This window comes from Megalops cyprinoides, chromosome 10 (assembly GCF_013368585.1).
Source record: "Megalops cyprinoides isolate fMegCyp1 chromosome 10, fMegCyp1.pri, whole genome shotgun sequence".
Lineage (NCBI taxonomy): Eukaryota > Metazoa > Chordata > Actinopteri > Elopiformes > Megalopidae > Megalops > Megalops cyprinoides.
In genome coordinates, this window is record NC_050592.1 from 21,343,166 (window position 1) to 21,365,613 (window position 22,448).

At 40.5% G+C, this 22,448-nt stretch overlaps 2 protein-coding genes across 2 annotated transcripts; both read right to left on the reverse strand.

The window, feature by feature from the left end:
* Nucleotides 1-6,226: 6,226 nt before the first annotated feature.
* Nucleotides 6,227-9,516, reverse strand: LOC118785093 (60S ribosomal protein L14-like). Its single transcript, XM_036539629.1, has 6 exons — nt 9,466-9,516; nt 8,215-8,316; nt 8,018-8,112; nt 7,405-7,504; nt 6,848-6,901; nt 6,227-6,289 (listed from the first exon to the last, which is right to left on the reverse strand). The coding sequence occupies exons 1-6, from the start codon at nt 9,466-9,468 to the stop codon at nt 6,227-6,229; spliced, it is 417 nt and encodes a 138-aa protein (XP_036395522.1). The 5' UTR covers nt 9,469-9,516.
* A 1,493-nt stretch (nt 9,517-11,009) lies between these two features.
* Nucleotides 11,010-20,190, reverse strand: entpd3 (ectonucleoside triphosphate diphosphohydrolase 3). Its single transcript, XM_036539825.1, has 9 exons — nt 20,071-20,190; nt 18,704-18,821; nt 17,909-18,068; nt 16,544-16,703; nt 15,670-15,903; nt 14,651-14,914; nt 14,139-14,249; nt 13,134-13,268; nt 11,010-11,266 (listed from the first exon to the last, which is right to left on the reverse strand). The coding sequence occupies exons 1-9, from the start codon at nt 20,188-20,190 to the stop codon at nt 11,075-11,077; spliced, it is 1,494 nt and encodes a 497-aa protein (XP_036395718.1). The 3' UTR covers nt 11,010-11,074.
* Between the last annotated feature and the right edge of the window lie 2,258 nt (nt 20,191-22,448).

The window sequence follows — 22,448 nt, forward strand, 5'->3', positions numbered from 1 at the left end:
GTTCTTTAAGTGTCCTTGAGAAACCTTCTCTTCCTGGAACATGCATGCAGATGATTATATATATATATATATATAAAATACAATATATACTACATTATATATATATATATATATATATATATATATATATATATATATATATATATATATATATATATATATATATATAGTATTTATTTGTTTACACTGTATCTCCTCACCCAGAAGGAATATACAAAAGAGTAAGAAACTTCTTCTAAAAACAGACCCTTAGGTGCAGTTTAGTGTGCGATTTTCACTGCTGGATCTCTAGCCTGGCCACCACCAATACATAAGACGATGCATGAATTCTGAACTGTTCCCCAGACGCTCTGAAGACTCCTGGTCTAACCTACTCCTTTCACTTGTTGTTCAAAGATAAAAAAGTATTTCCTCTCAGAAGGCATGCATTTCCCCCCAGGCACACAGGCACTGAAGCTATAATTTCCCCTTTGGCATAACTCACTGGCTGGACCCACCAGCACGTTTCCTCCTTCAAACAGACTCTTTAAACCAAACATACATTTCCAACTCCAATTCCTAACCTCTTACAAGCAGACCAGGAGTGTGACATCATCAGTGCTGCACTGCTAGACTGGGAAATAGACGGAGACCCACAGTTTACAGAACTCATAACAATCTTTGGAGGTCAGATCTGTTCTGACCTGCTCACAGTGAAAAAATACACACATCCCTAAAATTTCCTGCAGCAACTCCAAACCACCCCCTGTCCAATATAAACCTATTTATCAACAGCAAAAAAGCAATGAGTCTGGAATTTTGACAGAGTTGTTATCTCACCCTCAATCTTCTCTTTTTTTTTTTTAAAACTGGGCATGTGTGCAAATCCAGCGAAGGACTTCTGGCATACACCTCTGACACAGAGCTCAACCTGCGCCTTCCGGCACCTGGAACAATTTTCAACTGCCCCTTTTTTTTGAATGTGTTGAAGACACTGCGCTGTTTCTTCAGCTGTGTGTGAGGCTGGAGCCGGGGCGTTACACGGGTCACACGACACGCAGCGAGACTCTCACATTCCGCCCAGTCTCCTGCTGGACCCTGGGCTTGTTTAGACTGCTCTGCCCTGCGACTCCATATCACTGTGGAATTCGAGGCCACGCCACTTTCACTTCCATGGCTTGGGAGCTGAGAGCCCAGCTGTGAACACATCCCACTCCGGCACTTCATCTCTCTCTGTGAGCAATGGTGTCTTTAAGCTCAAGTCAAGCAAAAATTCAGTTGGGGGCCAGTAGAAGACAGACCTGATACCAAAGCACAGCAGGATCTTCCACCCCGGCCTTCCGTTTAAAGTGCCTTCTGTGGATCTGGGCTTCTTTCCTTCCTGTGGTGGGGGGAAACCTGTACTGTGAGATGCCTGTCAGGTACCTTTCCCCATCTTCTTTGATTGGTTCCACCATCTTGGCTCTAGCTATACACATTTCATGGAAAGTCACTATATCTGTTTGCCCTAACTCAATCATAATTATTTACTGATTCAGAAGTCCCAATACCCAGAGTGAACCTTGGTGAACCTGTAAATTGCTCTTGATGCATTTACACTGTACCCTGTTACTTAATAGTGCGATTAAAGTACCCTCACAAACCTCAGAACCAATACCTTTCAGTGCAGAATCTACAGCTCCAGCCACAACATTTTAGAGTGGTACGAACATTTTGTTCTGACCAGCTTAACGCAAAAGGAAGACAAAAAGCCCGACAGAACAGAAAAGGGTTGTACTTATTCTTGGCTTGTATGGGGTAACGCACCAACTCTGCACGTCTGGAATTTCAGCAGGAACGCCAGCCTGAAGAGAAAACTTGCCTGGTTTACTTTCCATGCACTAATTTCCACTGAAACACAATTTACTGAAAATAAATTTAACAGTTTGCCAGGGTTTTACTTTTTTATGATTGGTGCCACGAACTAACCCACAATAAACACATCGACGTCCACAGTTTATAAGTTCAGCGTCTAAAAAATACACATTTTGATTCAAACAGCTACGGCAAACACTTAATCTATCTCACCACAAACAGGGCATTGCCATGCTAGAGAAACCAGGCGCACAGCCACAACTTTTACTGCGAACTGAGGCTGATACTGAAGCGCGAGCTCAGGGGTTTTTAACATTTGCTTTTGAGTTTTAGCAGCACCGATTAGCATAACTGAGAGGGAATGGTGAGGTAGCTACAGTCCCTACATTTTTTTGTCTTTCATTCTCCTCCCTTTAATTTTGTGGTATCTAGGGTGTGGTTTTAGGTGAACTTATTTTTCTTCTCTTCTTTATTGTGCGTTAACACGATGCACACGGTTAAAACCATTCCGGTGAAACACTGCTGTCGCATTCGCTCTTGTGATTTTTGAGAAATTATGGTGGTATTTGTAGGCGCATCAAAATAAGATGCAATGAAAACAATTAAATTTTGGACTATTCCCCTCTCCCATCCCCCCAAAATGGTTAAATAACCTTCGATCGTCAATGACAAGACGGCGCAAATACGATTCTCCTGCTGCACTTTTTAAACAAGTGGTACAAACAAAAAGCAGTATATAAATGCTCTTTTGATAGGTTGCTTATCATGTTCTGAAAAAAATGGAACTGTAGGGTGAAATGTGACACGTATTGTAATGCAGCGCTGATGTTTTCTGCATGTAGCTGTATTGATTCTCCTCAATGCCACGTACTAAATAAGAAACCAGGTGTGAAGTGTCGCTGCAGCTGCACTGTATGAAGTTTAGCAAACCTATACCAAAGGCAGAATGCTACCATTTAAGATGTTTTCTTTTTGTTTGTTGTTGATTGATACGTAAACAGAACTGCACCACATGGTTCTGCTCGATTCCGTGCACACCGTTTCTGCAGACGCGTTGAGCAGTTTCGTATTTTAAGGGTGTAATATCTACCATTAGGAAACTTGGTTAGAGGTGCAACTTACCATTATTTCTTTTGCTGCGGGGAAGGGTTAACCTCTACGGTTTCGCTTGCACACGGGTGCCGCGGACTGCGGTCATCTCTGTCCAGATGGGCATCTATCAGTCCAGCGGAGCTTGCGTGCCACTCAGCTCTCCTCGTGCACGTTCACTTATTATATTAACAACACAATAGCGTTCTCCATCCATTAGGTGCATATTAACTTCTTCATCCACTTCACATCATTGTACTTTTCAGCAGCCTCAGTTAACTCCACCTTTACTTACCTTGCAACTAATCAAGTGCAAAAACTGTGGATGCAATTGAAGATAAATAGTATCACAACGGAAGAACGTTGTAAGAAAAAACAAAGAAACGTTAAAAGAGACAATGCACGATCTTTTTTAAATTAAAGCACATCGAGGACGAGACAAAAGTTACACTCTTATTTTAGCAGCCGCGAAGTCAATCAGAACCAGCCGTCCCTCCCGTGAGGCCTGTTCACTTGGAAAAAGTTCTTTCACAATAAAAGCCCTCAGTTTTGTCTGGGGAAGGAATTTTCTGAAATCCGAGATCCCTCAGCCCGACCTCCTAATAATGCGAGGATCAGCTGCCAAATATCGGAGACAGATTATTTTTCATATTGCGGTTAGAAAAAACCGCACATTTTATCCCTGTATTCTCAGGCGTCATACAGTGAGCTATTATTATTCTGATGTAAAACTGGTTTATTCCCCTAAAAAATTTTGTCCGTTTGTAATCCACCTGAATCATGAGTATCCATCTGACTTAAAACAACATATTTCTTAACATAGGCCTACAGTATTGTGAGATAGGCCGATATAATTTGCATAAGATAAACCAAAGTGGGTTTATATAGTGATCGCTCCATTTTGCTGAGTGACTGTAATTTTAATTTTCATATCATTCATAAACAGCGATATTTGTAAATAAGTGCAACTGTTTTATATAAAAAAGGTCTAAAGCAATGAACTGTTTGATAATAACCTTTATACTGTCCATCTACCATTTCAGACCAAAAGGCCATTGAAGCAAACATAATATAGATTATATAGATGCACACTAAGTGATGCTGATGACATAAGTAACGGCTCTGTGAGGGCAGATAACCCGTGAAGACAATACACAACATCTACTAGGAACAACAACACAATAAAACATAAATTAGTTTTGTAAGTAAAGTTGCAGGTTTGAATCTCAGATGGAACGCCTCTTCTTTCGATTAAGGCACTTAACAAAAACTGCTTCAGGAAATATGTAATATCAATGGATAGTGTAATGCATGTTATGTAAGTCGCCCTAGATAAAGGTGAAAGTGTTCAGAGTCTGTGTGAATACAGAGCAGCAGCACACACACACACACACACACACACACGAACACAATCGGGTCTGTCTCTATGTGGCCCTGCACATCTATGCCGGGGTGGGTGGACAGAGATACTTATAGGTCTGGGGCCCACTTCAGAATACAGAGTACATGGTACAGACAATAAAAATTCACTTTCTGGTCTGCATCATCCCTGTTACCTCGTATGTGCTGTTGAACCTTTTAGCTGGGGCCTGCAGTCAGAATAAACCACTGCTGAATGAACAGTGGCTGCGGTGTTTTTCTGTTTTCCCTCTCGTTGTTGCCCTCCATCATTATTGATTCTCTGACAAGGATTCATTGTGTGAAATGGAGCTGGAGTTCACGGCAGAAGTCAACAGAAAATAAACGGCAGACGGGGAGAGAGGGAGAGATTTCAGGGAAGCGTAGCAGGGGAAAGAGAGCACAGTTCCTCAAGGCAGCTGGCACTGTTCTGTGCATAAATACTTCAGTCTTTTTACAGGCACACCATGGCCAGACGCTATCCTGAATTTCACACCGGTGTCTGTGTTCCTTTGGCCAGATTGGGTTCTGTCTGATAATAGTGATAAACAGACTCCAAACAGAAAGCACAACATCTATATCCTATTTTCTGGGTACTGCATACATGTTTTACCTTAATTTGGGGTAAAAAATATTCTCTTTTGTGCATATATTGACCAATGAAAAAACAACCCCCCCAGCATTCATATACCATATAAATGTATAAAGCACATAAATACTTTTTTTTTTTCAACATCTTCCACTATTCTTGTCACAGGGCTGACATTCAGGGGAAAAAGCAAAGCAGACCAGTTCAAACAGGCTTGCAATTGGTACCGGTGGTTGATCATGTGTGATATCCATCACGGCGCTGTTTCCAGAGTTATCAGTCCAAACACTAATATAAAGGTGGATGAAGTCTCTTAAGAACATCCACTCAGTGCTCCTATTCCAGGCTGCAATGATAAAATGAAAACATAAAAGACAATTGCTTTTGCTCTTGTAGCAGAACTGAGAGAGAAGCATGGGACTGCTTCACAAAAAATATTCACAAGACACTGCGACAGAAAGAAACACATAGGACATGTGGGTTCTTCTTCCTATAAATTACAACCTGGAATGAAAAATGGTCACTGCATTTGGCAATTTTCTCATGAATAATTTGATCTAAGTCCTGGATTTCTAACACAGGCCGTCAATACATAAATCCAATGTTTCTATATAGAGTGTTCAAAGTGCCTCAAGAAGGGCACACACCCCATGCATTTAAATGTTGTTCTACAAACTATTACTTAGTCAAGGCTGCAAATCGTGTTTCACACTCAAATATCTTCCGAGGAGGAAAATATGTTTACTTGAGGGAACACTGCCTCCTACTGGACCACAAAACAGGTCCTGTTGTAAAATAAGATAACCCTCCTCAGTGTGCAGTTTTCTTCCAGCTCAAATAAATAGTGGCACAACAATGCCCCCTTCTGGCAAAAAGTAGCTGACATCTTGGATGGAACTGAGCTCTATTGAAGTCAAATTTCACCCACTTGTTTAAAGAATTACATTATTCACTGACGTGTTCTATATAATTGGTGTGTTTCAGTAGTCTCTTAACAGACTCAAAATACATAAAACATTGGACAAGCTGCACATGTTCCTTGAAACTGCTTTGTAAATACAATGTTTTGTGCTGGAGCAGAATCCTAATCAATAACCACTTACTGTGTTCCTTTTTGTTATTCATGACAATATAGCATGGTAGATGTTGAAAACTAAGACAACTAAATTAAACACCACCTTAAATTTGAATAATCCTAAAACACCAATAACATCTGAGTTCTCTGAACATCTGTGATTTTTGCTCATACACAGAAAGGTTAAAAAAAAAAAACAGAAAAACACTGTTCAGAGCATATGAAGATGTTTATTAGACAATTCATGCCTTTTTCACTGCAGCTTTTTGTAGCTTCTTGACTTCATGCTTGATGATCTTGTTCCTCTGTGGCAAACACCAAGAAACCTTCAGTACATACTTTATGCACATACACAAAGCATGCCACAGTATAACCATGCTATAAACCTACTTCAGGTAAAAGCCTTGCGATAACAATGCACTGCAGGAGAACCAATGAGGTCTGAAGAAATATGCAGATATACAAGTGTTAACAAGCTATATATTTGCAGGTTGATCTGCTGATATTGAATTGGAGCATATCAGACACTCACACAATACTGCAATGAACCAATACCAGAGGCTTATGTACAAAGGAGATTTCTATCGAACAAGAGAATTATTGGTATACCTTAGTAACGATACGATTACCAAAGGCTTCAAATGTATATTTATGTAGTAGTAGGCTGGCGATAGGCAGTGCACACATTTGTGTCAATCACAAATTTCACAAAGGGTGAGGGTTTTCATGTCCTCCAGACATTTGACATCAGTTTAAATGTGATAAACAGACCTCCTTATTCAGATCTGTTTTCTGACAGACTTAACAGGGAGGCAGAAGGGATTCTTATTTTAATAAAACTAGCAATCTTAAACACAACATACCATTTTCTTGGCCTTCATAACTTTGTAACGGTCGAAGTCTGACATCTTAGCCCTCTTTGGGGAAGAAAAAAAAAAACAGAAGGAAAAAAAATCATCCAACATTAGTTGATCTGTTTTTATCTGAGCACATAAGCTAGCACTACACAAACAGAGTAAACAGCTTTAACGTGATCAGAGTGGAGAGCTGCAGGAAACAGGTAACTGCACACTCACTGCTCAGATACGCTGAACAATGCCACACTGGAACTAATCAATGGAAAACCACAGAGGTGGCTGAACACTACAGTACAGCATTGGCACTTCATCTGTTTCAGTTACAACTACTTCCATGCCTTGGTTTGGTTTCATTTCTTAATAGTACTGCACTGCTCATATAAACTGAATGAGTGTAACGGTTACTAACACAAATGCTCTCCAATCTTACTGTATATTTGTATAGCTCCTTTGGGTGTCTTCCACTGTTCCCTCTCTGTCTGTATACAGCATTCCAATAAACACATACTGGGGTGGAAAAATGCCACACCATTTCCCCAGTCCACTCCCCAGCTTCCTCATACCTTTTGTCGAGCTTCAATCTTCCTGGCCCAGCTGCTCTGCGCCCACTTCTCACTGACCTGGGCCTTCTCCCACGCACGTCGCACAAACTTCTGTCGAGCGCTGTCAATCACAACAGTGAGCAGGAAACATTTTCAATTCCCCAAACATTTTCAATACCCCAATTTCAATGGTTCATGGACCCATATTCAATGTCCATAGGAACATACTGGACCATGCGGTCCATTTTCCCCATTCTCATACCTTTTAGCTGCAGTCACATCAGATGAAGCATGGTTACTGCCTCAGAAATTGTATTTACTTGATGTTACCTACCTTTACATGAGACTAAAACATCACCACTGAGACTCAGACTTAACTTTAGGCATAGACCACAAAATGACTATGTTCTGGTCTGCAAAGCCAAAATGGATGCTGCACCAGTTAAGAAGCCAAATGTTATCATTCGGGATGTTTGTTTTATTTATAAGACTACTTATATCAACATTTCACACAATCAATGCATGTGTAACAAAGGCTGTGAAAAACTCTCCTTGAATCAGTGCTAATCCACACTGAGGTACAGCACACCTTAGTTTCTCCTGTGAACTGGAGCGCAGTGCACCAGAATCTTACCTGTGTGGCACTTTAATGACAAAGTCTGTGAGCTGCATGCACTTAAATGGCATGGCCTGCCTCTTCACCCCAGAGCATGGGCCATCCACCAAGGCCTGAGAAACAGCGACACTGTCAGATCAGCAAGCTGGCATTCATACAGGCAGGGTGTCACAAACAAACATCACAGGCAGGTATCAAACAGGCAGCTCGCCTACCCTGTTTTGGTCGATGACATCTACGATGGCTACCAGCTTGCCAGCATAGGGCCCGAAGGAGACATATGCCACCCGTCCAATCTCCACATAGCGTTTGAACACCTGTGCAATAGGACAGACACTGTGAGGACACTGTTCAGGGATAACTTCCAGAAAATTCCTACCATAATAATCACATTTAAATCAGAAATAACCGAATAGACTATTCCTTCATAGTTATTTGCATGGACCCTTAACCAAGGTGACTTCCAAAACTTTGTTTAATTATGTATAGTTAGGTAAAAATTTTTTTTTTTGGAAATTGATTCAGTTGGTTATTCAGTGAAGCCAACCTTAGGCAAGTACCTCACTGAGGGACAAATGAATGCACATCAAGGACGCACCAACAACTTATCTGTGTTTTGGTTTAGACTTGAATCGTATACAACTCATCTAGCATTAGGGCTGTATCTCACCCGCAGATCTGAGCGTGCTTTTTTCCTTTCCTAGTTTTGTAGCGCTGACAAAGTTTTGTTGATGTGGCGTGCAGGCGGTAACGTTAGTTAGCAAGAAACATATCTGCTAATCCAACTAAAAAAAATTAAGACGACCGATCTATACGCAAATTTCCTTCTCAAATTAACAAAATTAGACGAGTTAGTTTTTTTTTTTTTTTTTTTTTTTTAAATTGTATTCGCCACCAAGGTGCTGTGGTTAGCAAGCCAGCCCGACAAGAATCTAGTTGTTACTTACTAGGTTTTATAAAACTGCTTCTCTATATTAAGTTTCGTGAACTGCTAGCTAATATGTAGATCTGCCTGGTTAGCCAAGAACCGAAAAGATAAGATATATGCGAGGCATGCAATTCAATGTGTGCTGTAGCCGGTTAGCTACAGCTAGTTTTCAGTACCGAGATCACTAACAAACGATCTCTACCTAAGAACCTGCCATACACTTGCCAGGCTATGTACCAAAATTTTAATATTGCTAACCAGACAACAGTTCAAGCCATTAATTACTTAGCATAAATGTTACAGGCTAGGTAGCAGGGTGATGCTGGACAATGGATCTAACTACCTAATTTACAGTGGCTGTATTGTCCATTCTGTCATTCTGTTAGTTGGCTAGCTAAACTGCAGAGTACCTGACCTAACACAGATACGTTAGCTATCTAAATAATACAGTTGATTCCATTTTGTTCGACCCGACAACTCTGTGTGTTCTTAGGTGTTTCTGTAAAAAGATTAACAAGAAACGTCTTCATGTGCTCACCATGTTGGCTGTCTCTGAGCCAAAAAGAAACGTTCTCGCTTCCGTTGCAGAAAAAAGTTCGTCTCCACATGTTTCCGTGCATACGTCAATAGACGTGATTACGTCGCAAAACGTGTCTCTTCTTAAATTTTACAGAATTTTTTCTTCACAAGAGAACGGATTATGTACTTGTTTTCGTGGATGAATAACAAATAAATGTAAGTATCCGCAAGATATACTATGCTAATCACAATACTTGATAATGGTTGGAGTAAATTCTTACTTTATTGATTAACTAATGATGAATACACGATCCTCACCCAGGGTTAGTGCTCATGGGGAGACCTGTAGGACATGGGATGAACCACGTGTGCCGTAGAGCAATGAGGCTCTTAGTGCACATTCTGTAGAATTCTTACATTTATATGGCAATATATAATAACCTTTCAAAATATGATAAAACTAAATTTTGATCATTAATCTCTTTCTAGCAAAACCATCATCTCTCCACCTCAATAATCTTACAGACAAAAGAAAATATTTCTCTATAAAGACTTTGCATGATGAATTACAAATACCTTCTGCAGTCTGAGGTCTGTAATCTCTCGTTTTCACAAAAGGTACTGTTCCAGGTTACATCTCACAGATTAACCCAACCAGTTTTGCACAGCTCGGACTGAGCTCCTCAGTGATTGGTGAAAATTTCAGGTCTGGCCTCTGGGGAGCTGAGGTCAATACATTTAGACTTTCTCAGACAATCACTTATTGAATTACATTGACTCTTCCTTACACAAGTGAGGTCTTTTTGCTGAATTTAAGAGCAGTCACATAAGTCTGTCTAACTGATCCATGAAGATTCACTTTGTGAGACTGAGGCCTGAAGGACATTAAACTCCAGATGTCATATATTGACAGCATTTTCTGCAATCAGAAATGAAAATCCATATTCATGCTTGGGTAATCATTCATCAGTTTAATGTGAATACATCATACACATATGGACAAAATGTATATAGAGGCATTGCAGACGTTAACTGGACCAGTGATATACAAACAAATGACTCAGTGATCCATACAAATTTGATACAATACAATACAATAAATCAGACAGGCATACAGACACACAATTTCTTCACAGGTCATTCCACCATGCTGTTTTTCTTTATCACAGTATGCACATGAGTGTATCCATGTTAGGTCCTTTGTGCTTTTTTGGAACACAATGTAAATAAAGTATAAATGTCTTGTCATATTCTCCAAAATTAACAGTCACCATCAAGATTCATTGTAACAAAATAAAATAAATAAATAACAATGCTCCAGTTCATTACAGCCATTGAAAGTCACGTTAAAACTCTTAATTCGGTATTTGCTTTTTTCCCTTTTGTCCAAGACATTAATCAAAGACAAAGGCACCAAAGAAGGTTGGAATTTAAATGTGATTTTGGCACACCTCTTTTGCCGTCCTTTCTCTTTGAAACAAAACAAAAAAACAAACCTTCCTCACACCCTTTTGCGGACCTGCATCAATCTGCAGTTCTTCTTTCCCTCTTGCCCAGGTAAACTGCTGTGGCCAGAGGTCGTATCCTCTCACAGGCCGTGAGATCTCAGCACTGCCCTCTGGTGGATGTCAGTAACAGGAGCGCACCAGTGAAATGATGAGGAACATGAGGCTGAGGATGGCTAAAGCGGAGAACATGAACAGTAGGCCGGCAAAGACAGAGTTATCCATGGGCAGCCGCAGCAGCTTGGCCTCTGCCGGGATCATGTTGGAGAGGGTCAGCATGTAGCCCAGGGACCAGGCTATACTGTTCTTCTTCACCTAAGAGAGGTGTGTCATTATAAACCAATAAGAAATAAATGTGTTTGTTTTGTTCAGGCACAAGACACAACCCACTTACTCAGAGCAATGCACTTATTAATTTTGAATTACAGTTCTGCCAGCTCCTTCTCTTCTGCTCTGTAATTGGTCCGATATGAGTCATGTGACACTCAACCACTACTGAGGGTTTGTGGTCGTTTTATTTTCAACTCATGAAAACATTCAGACACAGATTCAACAGTAGCCCATTCCACCATTTGTATTTTTGATGAAGATGATGGGGGGTAGCTATTTAGTGTAAATTTAGTGATGCAAAAGAGACATTAATGTTCTGACTTCTGCATAAAGGATATCCCCCTGCTGGTGGAAGAAGACATAAACACCCTTGCCATGTGAAACACAGACTTGGGGACCGGAAAATGTTAATACAATGCTTGTTATATAATAGTCTAAAATTCAAATATGCTGTTTTTATCTATGGATTTAATAGAGACAAGTAACCCCTTTGTGAACTGCTTTCTTCAGGCCAAAAAATAAATGTTAGGATTGAGGTCTTTGTAGATTTGGATGAATACTATGGATTGTTGTCATGCTGAACTGTCCATTTTCATGAAGCTGGAGCTTCTTTGTAGAGCGAACAATGCTTTTGGCCCAAATGTCCTGGTATGTGTTAGAGGTCATGACTCCCTCTATCTTAATAAGGGGTCCAGGACTCATAGATGCAAAGCTACCCAAACCATAATAGACCCTTTACCATAGTACAGTGAGCACAGTTTTTATTTCTAAACAAAAGCTTGTTTTTAAACACTGATGATTAGATCTAAAAAGATCAAGTTTTAATTACTCTAACAATAAGGAATGCTTCCAACAGTCAGATTCAGTTGTAGTTTGCCAAATTCAACATGCCTATTTTGTAGTTTGCCTTCAGAAGTTTCTTCTTTGCAACATGTATAAATTCCACAATCATGAATCATACTTTTTGATCCTGTATCCTGGAGATGCCAGCTGTTGGTTTTGAACTTATAGTTGTCTCTCAAACCACTTGTGTCACAGCTTGTAAATACAAGGTATGTTTATGTTGTCTTCCTAGGAGGGTGGCCACCGTACCTATTAGCCTTATATTGCTTAATAATCACTTGTAAAACTCAACAGCAGAGCCATTCAGCCTATTGTGAATTCTTTTATAGCTGTGTTTGTATATAGTTTGAGGAAGCCAGTGACCATTTGTTTGCATCTTTAAGGGGTTTCTACTGTTTATTTTGATGATGCATGCTAATGATAAGGCTCCTCTGTGTATCACTTCTGTTTATTCGCCAGGGAAACAGAAAGCCTTTGGATGCCCTTATATACTTTTAGAAGCTTCCAGTGAACTTTCACCAGTGAAACCAGTGAAAATTCAGAATTATGGTGTAGATATGTTTTTTGTTGGATATTATTTAAAAGGCTACCTGAAGATGTGAACAAATGTGATCCTCATGTTTTCTGGAATAACATTTGTGAATGATATGAATTTCTGTCCTTGTACTTCAATACTAATGATTAAAGAATAAGATTTAAAAAACGTAACAAGAAGGAAAGATATGCAATAATACTTTGTGTTCCTGTTTAATCGGGAATATGCACAGAGTAGAATCTCTGCACTGCTGGTAGGTCATAGACAACGTACGAAAATTGGATATGAAAAGATCAACTTACTCAAACTGTAATTGGTGAATGTTTTCACATAAGCTCGAAAATAGAGATTCTTATACTTTAATCAGTGATAATGCCTATAACTGAGATTAATTAATTCAGGTCATTATTTGATTCTTTCTAAACAGAGGTTTCTGTCCAATAGACATTTGTGGGCAGTGTGTAACAGACTTACCTCTTTTTTAAACTGAATGTTGTTCCATGTATCAGCAGTGAACTTGTAGCCCTCCACCAGCAGAGTGTAGACATAGTTTGCTGAATAGCAGTAAGACTTCAGATAAATCTCCCGTATTGCATAGTTTTCTTTAAGCTAAAAAGACATAGAGTTACACTATTATACATATGCAAAGTGTCATCATTTAAATGATAAGAACTGGACTTAATTCTTCCTTTTTTAAAACTTTAAACCTGTTTTCTTATAGGTCCTAATATCAGACCATAAGCCATTTGTCCTTCAACTTAATGATTGATTAATTCCTGATTAACTGTCTACTTATTAAACAAAATCTACTATTATGGTATATCAAAGCAATACAGATATTCCAATTCCTATTTAACCTCTTTTTATGAGTGTCAAAAGTCCTCCTTTAATGACTATTTAAATAATATTCTTAAATGCGAAATGCAGAGGATAGTGACAGACGCAACTGTCCTCAGTCTCTCGCTTTATACTTTTAAAATGCCTTCTTGGCAAGCAGGCAGCAGTGCGTCCTCCAATGATTTGACCTTCCAGACATTTATGTGATTGACCTGACATTTAAATATAGTAGATCATTTCACATTAATGGAAGTAAATGGTCGCCTACACCTGCACTTACAACTAAAACTACATCTACAGCAACAACTACAGCAACAACTGGAACTACATCTACAGCTACAGCTTCAGCTACTACACGTGCAGCTACATGTCCAGCTACTACGCTCACACAGTACCACAAGTTGTAGGTCTGATTCTCAGGTGAGGAACTGCTATTGCACACTTAGACAAAGGGACATTACCTGAATTGCAGGTGGATGACCTACTGTACAAGTACAGGTGGATAATAAGTAATGTAACACACATAAGCCTCCCTGGATACTTTTTCAGTAGAGGTGAAATTAAGCTATGGCAAAGTAAAAAGTACTCTGCAAAGGTTTGGGCACTACTGTCTGACTGCAGTGATATTGAAAAGGCACTCACGGATGTCCAGTTTGTAGAGCAGAAGGCCCAGGCAGTGGAGTTGAATGCTTCCAGAGTGAAAGAGCTTCCTAGTTTCAGAGCTGCAGCCGTGTAGTAGAATCCAGCATAGGCCTGAGATAGCACACATGTTTAAAATGTCAGCCTGGCTACTGGGAGTCTCATTCACTCATTCAAAGTCATGCACATTCACCCGTGCCCATCAGTTTGTTCTCCGTGTCTGGCTTTACTGAGAGAACTGGGAGATTAGTGAGCACGAAAACTCAGAGTGACCCGTATCCAGAAAGACATATTGCTGTATTTGACAATTTCAGATAAAACAGGTGGAAAATGCTGACCTTCCTGAATGTTTACTCTGATGGTGCTCTCTGTATAAGGTAACCCCATCTGTTTGATGCACCCCCTTTAAAACTGATTTCAGTCAAAATTTGTATTGATTTAAAGTGTAGTCATAATTAAAAATCAGCACTGCAAAAAACAGGGGCTTTTTTTACAGTATGGTGTGATGCCCATACCATGAAATCCCCGGATATGTCTGGCTGGTACACGCCGGCGAAGGAGCAGTTGGCCCGGCCATGGCAGGATGCCAGGTCGAATATGCTTTGGACAATGGCTCTGCAGCCTGCAGGGTCCCCTGTGCCCACCAGGTGAAGCTGTTGCCCGGGGTCATAGCTGGGGGGCTGCTGTGTGCAGGGGCTCCCAAAGATGTTGGCAGCGGGCATACTGGTGTTGAAGCCCACAGGGAAGCAGGGATTCTCCACAGTTGTAGAGGATGAGCTCTGTAAGAGGGGAACCTCTCCTGAAACTGAAGGCTTTTCATCAGGGTAACATTCTGAAGAGCTCAGCCTTTTTGGTGGCTCCAAATGTTACTTATTTGATAAGATTTTATCAAATACAAAACATACATAATTACCTAGACTGGTGCAGTTTCAGAGCTGCTGTAATGCATTGCATCATTATTCTTGTTCCAATGTACTTCTGCTAGCAAGTATCAGGCAAAGGATGGTGGTTAAATAGAGATCTGTAGGATGTTTAATCTGACCCTGCATCTACTACCCATTACAACTGGTCCTACAAATGGCCAGGATAATTGATCTTTAATCCTAGTGGAGGATATCCCTACTGTCGTTTTTCCTGCAGTAAAGTATTAGTAATTGGCACCAGAACACTGTACCACAGGCGTTTTATCCACAAGAAACAAAACTCACTGAAATTGTGTGATCAATACACTCATCCCATAATGTATCATCTGTCTGCATTCTCAAAGCCAGCCCTGTCTCAATGCAGCAGATGGCAGATAGAGTTAGGTGCTGTGGGTATTAATGGACTTCCCAGACACAGACAATGCAAAGCGTTAATTACACTGGCCCAGGGCAGGCACTTAAAATAAGAGCTCAATCATCATTCTGAGAGTCCAACGGAGGAACACGCAAGGAGGACAGGCTAAGATGCAAAATTACAGCTTTATGCCACATGTTAGATATGAGCCGGTTCACCAGCGAAAGCATAACGAAGTGTGAAGGAGCACGGGTACCTGCGCCAGCGCCGCCAGGACTCTCTTCTCTGCCTCGTTCTTGCCGTAGCAGAGGAAGCTGTGGGTGTAGACGTTGTACTCATAACCGTACAGCCGAACCCGTGTGTATCCCTCGGTCCCGATGCCCTCGTCCAGAGGAGCGGTGAAGGCGATCTGGGTGGAGGCCCCCCCTAAATCCAGCGAGCCAACGGTCTGGGCACCGTGGGGACGGACCCACGCATTCCACAGGTTCCTCTGTGGGACAGGATGGCCTTACTCAGCCCTCTGTGATCTCATCATGTTCACAGCATGAAGAACCAGCAGGGACCAGTCAGAGTTAAGCAAGAGCAAAATCAAGACTCCATCCTGAACAAAAACAGCAATGAGATTTGCCCCAAGGCCTTTAACATTGTGTTGTAAGGCATGTCTGGTTTTGTTCAACAGCCACTGAGATGTGCTATATGCGTCTGTCTAGCCCTGTCGTATTAAATCATTGGATTGCTCATTTATCAGATTCTTCACTGGCTGATCAGATCACACCGTAATCATAGGCTATATGCAGTGGCCTTATTTGTAAACACTTTGGAAAATGTTTGCGCAGGTGTGTCTTGATGTCTTTTGGAGCAGGACAGGTGAAATAAAATGTAACATTCTCACAAAATTTTCCTGGCATTTTAATAATGTGGCAACAATGCTAAAACATTTAACTATAGTTGCGAAAATGTTATGGGATACCCAGAAGATGCCTTGTTCAGTGATGCATCAGTCATATTTTAAAAAGCCATCTAATATTTAATAAACCAAAAGCACAAGTCAAATGAAATTTCTTTTGCCTGAAAACAATTTGTTTCGTGTTTAAATTAGTCAAGGACTCGGAATCTGTCGGTCACCTTACCTCCAGGAAATTTCCCATCAGGTAGTTCGCTGTGATCCACCCATACAGCCCCTCTTCCTCCCCGGAGATAATAGAGGCGTTCTGGAAGTTGAAAGGTAAACTTCGCAGGTACTTCTCCATGGACCTTAATATTTCATCTGAGGCCGTTTCATTCTGAATTCTAGCACACAGATAAAGAGGCAAGCAGAGTTCACTCCCTGCTAAAGGGATCCATTCCCCTGGGTTTACCTGCATAAGACCTCTGTTTCCAAGCCCCCGGTCCTGCACCCACACCGGTGTGTGCTGATTTACACTTCAGCTGAACTTTCAAGTACAATAATTCATTAGATTTAACTGAGCTGTTAACTGACTACTGATTGTCATCAGACAGTAGTATATATTATATATATTATATATCAAACAATGATATTATCGTTTTGTTCTCAAAATCTATGCTTAAATGCTTGAAGTTTGTTTCTTAGACAAATATCAATAATTAAGTTGATGTCTATGTATAAATTTCTTTCCAAAAAATTAAAAGAAAATTATCTTTTCTATATTTTCTCTGGGGAAAATATCCTGTTGGAGGTGTGCTTATACTACTCTTTTTTTACTTAATATGTTTTTAATATCTGCTCCTTCAAGAAAACTGGGGCAGCAGTCTCAATTATTCTAAATGCATTGCTCAGTTAATTGTTATAGTCCTTACTAGAAAACTACTTACTCTTGAATAATTCAGCCGAATAAATCTATTACAGATTTGTTTAATGGGCTCAATGAATGTAAATAACTTAATTACTTTCACTTGTATCCTTCTCTTAAAAAAACAAATATACCCCATACAAACACATCCTATATCTGTCGTCAAAGACCTGTTAAACCAAATGAAATTAAAATCAATTTGAAGGAAAACCCAAGTTCTCTGTGTTTCCAGGACCAGGGAGCAGAAACAGTAAGTTAAGCTGATCTGTCCTCTATATAGTAAGTTTGTTTCTAATGGAGGAGTTGGTTATGCACCCCCAGGCAAAATATATTTAAAATATGAACAAGAAACATGTACAGAGGTCCAGCCTCACAAACAGCATCCAGTGCTCATCAATAGGTGATCTCTCCTCACTTTAAAATGAAGAGTACCACAGACAGTACATAAATAGTATCACAAGCCTGAAACTCTGAACAAGCTCTCTGCGATATTAGACACAAAATGTTGAAACAAAAACACCAGGAGGTAAGGGCATGAGCGTGCTTGCTCCTTGTGCCAGTCTACTGACAGGATCATGACTGACCCTTTACTTGAGTCCAGTATGATTGCTGTGATATTTGGATGCTCTCGGGAGGGGAAGTTCAGAGGAACGCTAAGGCTAGATGTCTTTCCTCATTGGTCACCTGAGCAGTCTCATGCCAGCTGTTGCCCCCAGAAAAATGGGGGTGGAGCTCTGCAGGTCAAGGGGGACGGCCTGTTTGGTCCGATTAATGCAGTCCGCCATGGAATTCCAGGTCTTTTGGTCCTGAATTGCATCCTGGCCAAAACTGGAGATACCAGGACCTAAGGGTGAAGCACAGAACCTGCTCAGAGTATCAAATGCAGTCAGATTATATAATGTACAGTCAGGTGGCACAGTATACAGCAGTAAAGTCTTTGCTTTCACTCAGCTTCACCATTCAGTGATGTGGTGATCTAAGCCCTTAACATAAAGAAAGAGCAGAAACCTCAGTTCTCTATTACTGATCTGAGGGATGGTCACAAAAAGGAATCGTGGGAATTTGTCCGCAGGAGGCAGATATTGATCGGTTTAATCACTAATGTACCACTTGTCTCTGTCCAGTGGGATACGCATATCAATGCTGGAGCAAAAGTATGGTATTGTGTGGTAGAAGATTCAAATCCCAGATGGAGCATTACTGCTGTACCTATGAGCAAAGTGCTGAGACTGATCTGCTGCAGAAAATACCCAGCTGTGTTTGCAGATGATAGCCCCTTCACAGTGATAGAAATATATGATCCATGTAAGTTGCCCCTCGTAAAGACGGCTGCTGAGCAAATATTCAATGCAATGTTATTATCAGGATAAAGCTGTGCTTCCTTGTGGAAGCTCTCTGTTTCTTATACTGTGTTGGCATAGATCACATGTAAGATTAACCACTGATCTCTCATGTGCCCCTTGCCTGACATGCTCTTACCATCAACCAAACATCTGAGCGTCTGGTTGACCACGCCGGTGTTGTTCTCCTTCTCGGCAGGCCACTGGTACAGGTAGACCGTAGTGCGTGAGGAGCCGGCATCCAGGACAATCCCGTACTGCGTGAACAGAAAAGAACGATGTCCCACAGCACCAGCCTTCACCAGTGCCTGCCTCAGCCGTACATTCAGAGTAAGATTTACACTTGCAATTTTTACTCACTTATTCACAGAGGTCCACTCTTTTCATTCACCACCAATCATTTCATCAGCTGTTCTGCTTTTGGCCCATTATATTCTTTAGCTTATATGGTGTTCTGTCCGTATAAATGGCATTTTGGGGCCATATGGTAATGGCTGAGTGCATCCTGGGACGATACCCTGTGAAGAGTTTTGAAGAAAGCCCCAACCTATAATAAGGATCTCTGAAAAATGTGCACTGTGCTTTTGGTCTGAACGTGAACCACCTCAGAATAGACCATCAGCTTTTTTATGTGTTACACTCCTGAAACTTGACCATCCCCAGGGGGTGTTAGGCTATTAAAATGCCTGACATCATCAGTTTCGTCACAAATCTACTGAACCCTTTTAGGGATATTGGGAACGATGAGGTGGACAGATCCAGATCCATTATGTGGATTACACAGAAATGCACACTGCTCATATCAGGAAAATCTCACAAATCCCAACATAAACTGTTAACGTCCTTCATTCATTTACGAATGTTTAGAAATGAATACTTCCTTCAAATGAAATCGGACCGGAGTGATGGTTCTTATGAATTCTGACTGTTGTATGTTTATCTCTCTGCTATGGTTCAAATTTAACAAGAATTATGTTTCCCGGTGACAAATTACAAACAGAGCCCTCCCTGGAAACATACTGTGTCCCAAAGGTTCGACGCTGTGGCAACATGCCCTTGAGGATGGTTTGTAATTTGCTGCTGATGTTGGGGGTTTGCAGCTCTGATCCGATCAGAGCGCTGAATTCCACTGCACCATGATTGTTGCTTTTGCACAGCTCTCACATAGCAAGGCACAAAGTGTAGACGTTTGGAAAAACATTTAAAAGCAACGATGCCAGCACATTTGGCCCAGTGCTGCTGTGGCCCAGCTGCATGAGCCATGTCATGTCGCCCCCAATCAGGTGTCCTATGATTCCACAGTGATTCCTCACTGTTGCACAGTACTTAGGGGGAAGAGGGGCTGCCCTTCCTGTGCCAATTGTTGTGTTCACTTGTGTTCCTTCCATTTCTGTCAGTGTTGTAAAATGGTTGTGCTTTGTTTGCCAGCATGTCTTTAAAACGGCCATGTTCTGCTCGTCAGCGCGTCTTTAAAATGATTGCGTTCTGTTCGTCAGTGTGTCTCACCCTCAGCCCTGGGGACTCATAGCTCCTCTTGTGAACCTGGACAATGGCCACAGCAATGAGAACCGCCACGCTCGCCAGCAGGAAGAACAGAGCAAGGCCGGCTGAGAACTTCGATGCCATTCCTGTGCAGAGGGAAGCATAAACCCCTGTCTGATTCCTCTCAATCATTGATAACACTTAATTGATAATGGCAATACTGTGAACTTGCCCAGGTTAGCTCAGTTCGATTATCTACCTAAACAGACCTGTTAGATTTGTTCATAAAGTTCACCTCTGTTTGTTATTTGGAAGAGCTATGTGACAATATCTTGTGTCTAGAGAAGACACAATTTGGCGGATTAATAACAGTTATTTGTAGACTTTACTAATGCAATCAAAATATGGTCTTTGGATGAATGCAGATCTGATCTGATTGATCATGTCTGTAAAATAAATACACAAATAAAACTTTGGGCTTCAGTAAAAATAGAAGGACGTTTAACTGCAGAGAAAAATGCCGCAGAGAACAAGCTGGATCGTTATTTTAAGAAGGAATACAGACATGGTCAATCTTTAGTTTGTCCACAACTGATGGATCAGCATAAACCCTAAGTGACTACAGCTAAATTTAAGTCACCAGCAGATTTACAGTGCGATCTGTCATTCAGACGTGGGCTGATGTCATTTACTTCGGTCACTCTAAGAAATACACCTCTTCATTGGCACGGTGGATGTTGATGTGTTGCTCTCCCTTTCATTAGAACGTAAGAAGACACTCCCTTACCTTGTGCTCTACTGTCACCATGACATCACTGGGACACTGACTACACCCTTTCTGTCACACATACAGTATGTCTGCCTAGGCACAGTTCTCCACAGATAAGAAGCAGAAAAAAAGGTGGTGTGCACTGAGAGTCATCATCTAAGTGCAGCTTTGCCTCTGCCTGCACACACAGCAATTACACACCTGTTTCATGACTTCTTTCTGAAGGTCATCTCTCTCCTATCCCCAAAAATAACACAGGAGGTACAGGTGGGGCACGTTTTGGCTCATATAGGCTGTCATTTTGGTGTGGCTCATTGTAACACCAGAGAGGTGACACTATTCTGACTCACGCTGAGACTCTGCAGATGCTGATGCTGAGTTAGTTCAGATTAAAGCCTGCCTGACTTTATTAGTACATGCAATATTGTATTCAGTTTCCTTGTATTCTGTGGGAGGACTGTGTACACTTAGAAGCAAATGTATATTACGCAATATTGTCTAATTCTTTTAATTAAAACTAATGTATTGCCTGCCTCTTACTTGCAAAATTATACACGTATAAAATACCACTAATTTAACTAATCAATTGACATGCATAGTCATTCAGCTAATGTGACTGTAGTCATGGAATATTATCATGATATAATAATTATATTTAAAATACATTTGAAAAGCAGGGAAAAGATTTGAGAGGCCTGCACATGTTGTGATAAGGGTGTGGCCCAGGAGCACCCTGATAAGTTAGTAGCTAGAATCTGTGCAGCTGGAACCTATGACTGCAATTTAGCTAGTTATCGACCAGTGACTTCTATTGCTTTATTATAAGGTTTCACGCAGAGATAAAATGTTGCACACAGTAAACTACTTTTGTTTGCACTTTTTGTTTCTTTGTTGAAATCTTTACTGTAGAAACAGTATGCAAACATTGATTTAAAAAATAGATGTAATGCATTTTATAATTCACAAGTCTACACCCTGAAACATTTCAACAATCAAAACTTTGTTTTTCAATGAATATGTGTACAATGCATTAAGACTGTATGTTCAAGGGGTACATGAAACCTTGGAAAAATCCAGCATTAAAGCATTTATATTAATTTCGTATTGTTAAGTCTTTGCAGGACTCAACAAGAATTTATGAGATCTGCATCTTGATGGGGTTCTCCTGGTTAAATAAATGATAAATAAAATAAATACAATAAGAAATCTATAATTACACCAACAGTATTTTTGGTGTATGAAAAAGATCTCCAATCTTGTAGGCACCATATATAAATTAAATTAGTCTCTAATTGGTTTTCAACTTACTTTCCTTCACTAATGCAAATGCACTGACATGATCAATGCAAGAAATAAATGTATGGGCTGAGGTATTTTCTCACAAGTAACATTCAGTAACAGGGTTTTGTCTCTCTCCAACACCAAAGAATTGCATTGCTTACATGATGTATGTACCATCGCTTTAACTAGTGGCCCCCTCAGCTTTTTAGAATTTCTCCAAGGCATAACGTAACATTGGTCACCTCAATACAACAGTTAAGGATATGAGATGTAAATTGCAATTGCCCACACAGATTCAAACGTTATCATATCATCAAAGGTGGGGCGCTGACAGATACATCTTGCTTTGTTC

What these genes read in the sequence shown, in the direction of transcription:
- entpd3 (XM_036539825.1), bottom strand. Translation starts at nt 20,190, where the DNA reads ATGGCATCGAAGTTCTCAGCCGGCCTTGCTCTGTTCTTCCTGCTGGCG. An exon ending in GCTCAGATGTTTGGTTGATG is followed by an intron (nt 18,069 to 18,703) that starts GTAAGAGCATGT and finishes CTTCACCCTTAG; the next exon opens with GTCCTGGTATCTCCAGTTTT. An exon ending in TGATGGGAAATTTCCTGGAG is followed by an intron (nt 15,904 to 16,543) that starts GTAAGGTGACCG and finishes CCTGTCCCACAG; the next exon opens with AGGAACCTGTGGAATGCGTG.
- LOC118785093 (XM_036539629.1), bottom strand. An exon ending in GTCATTAAAGTGCCACACAG is followed by an intron (nt 7,505 to 8,017) that starts GTAAGATTCTGG and finishes TGTGATTGACAG; the next exon opens with CGCTCGACAGAAGTTTGTGC. An exon ending in TTATGAAGGCCAAGAAAATG is followed by an intron (nt 6,290 to 6,847) that starts GTATGTTGTGTT and finishes TGTTTGCCACAG; the next exon opens with AGGAACAAGATCATCAAGCA.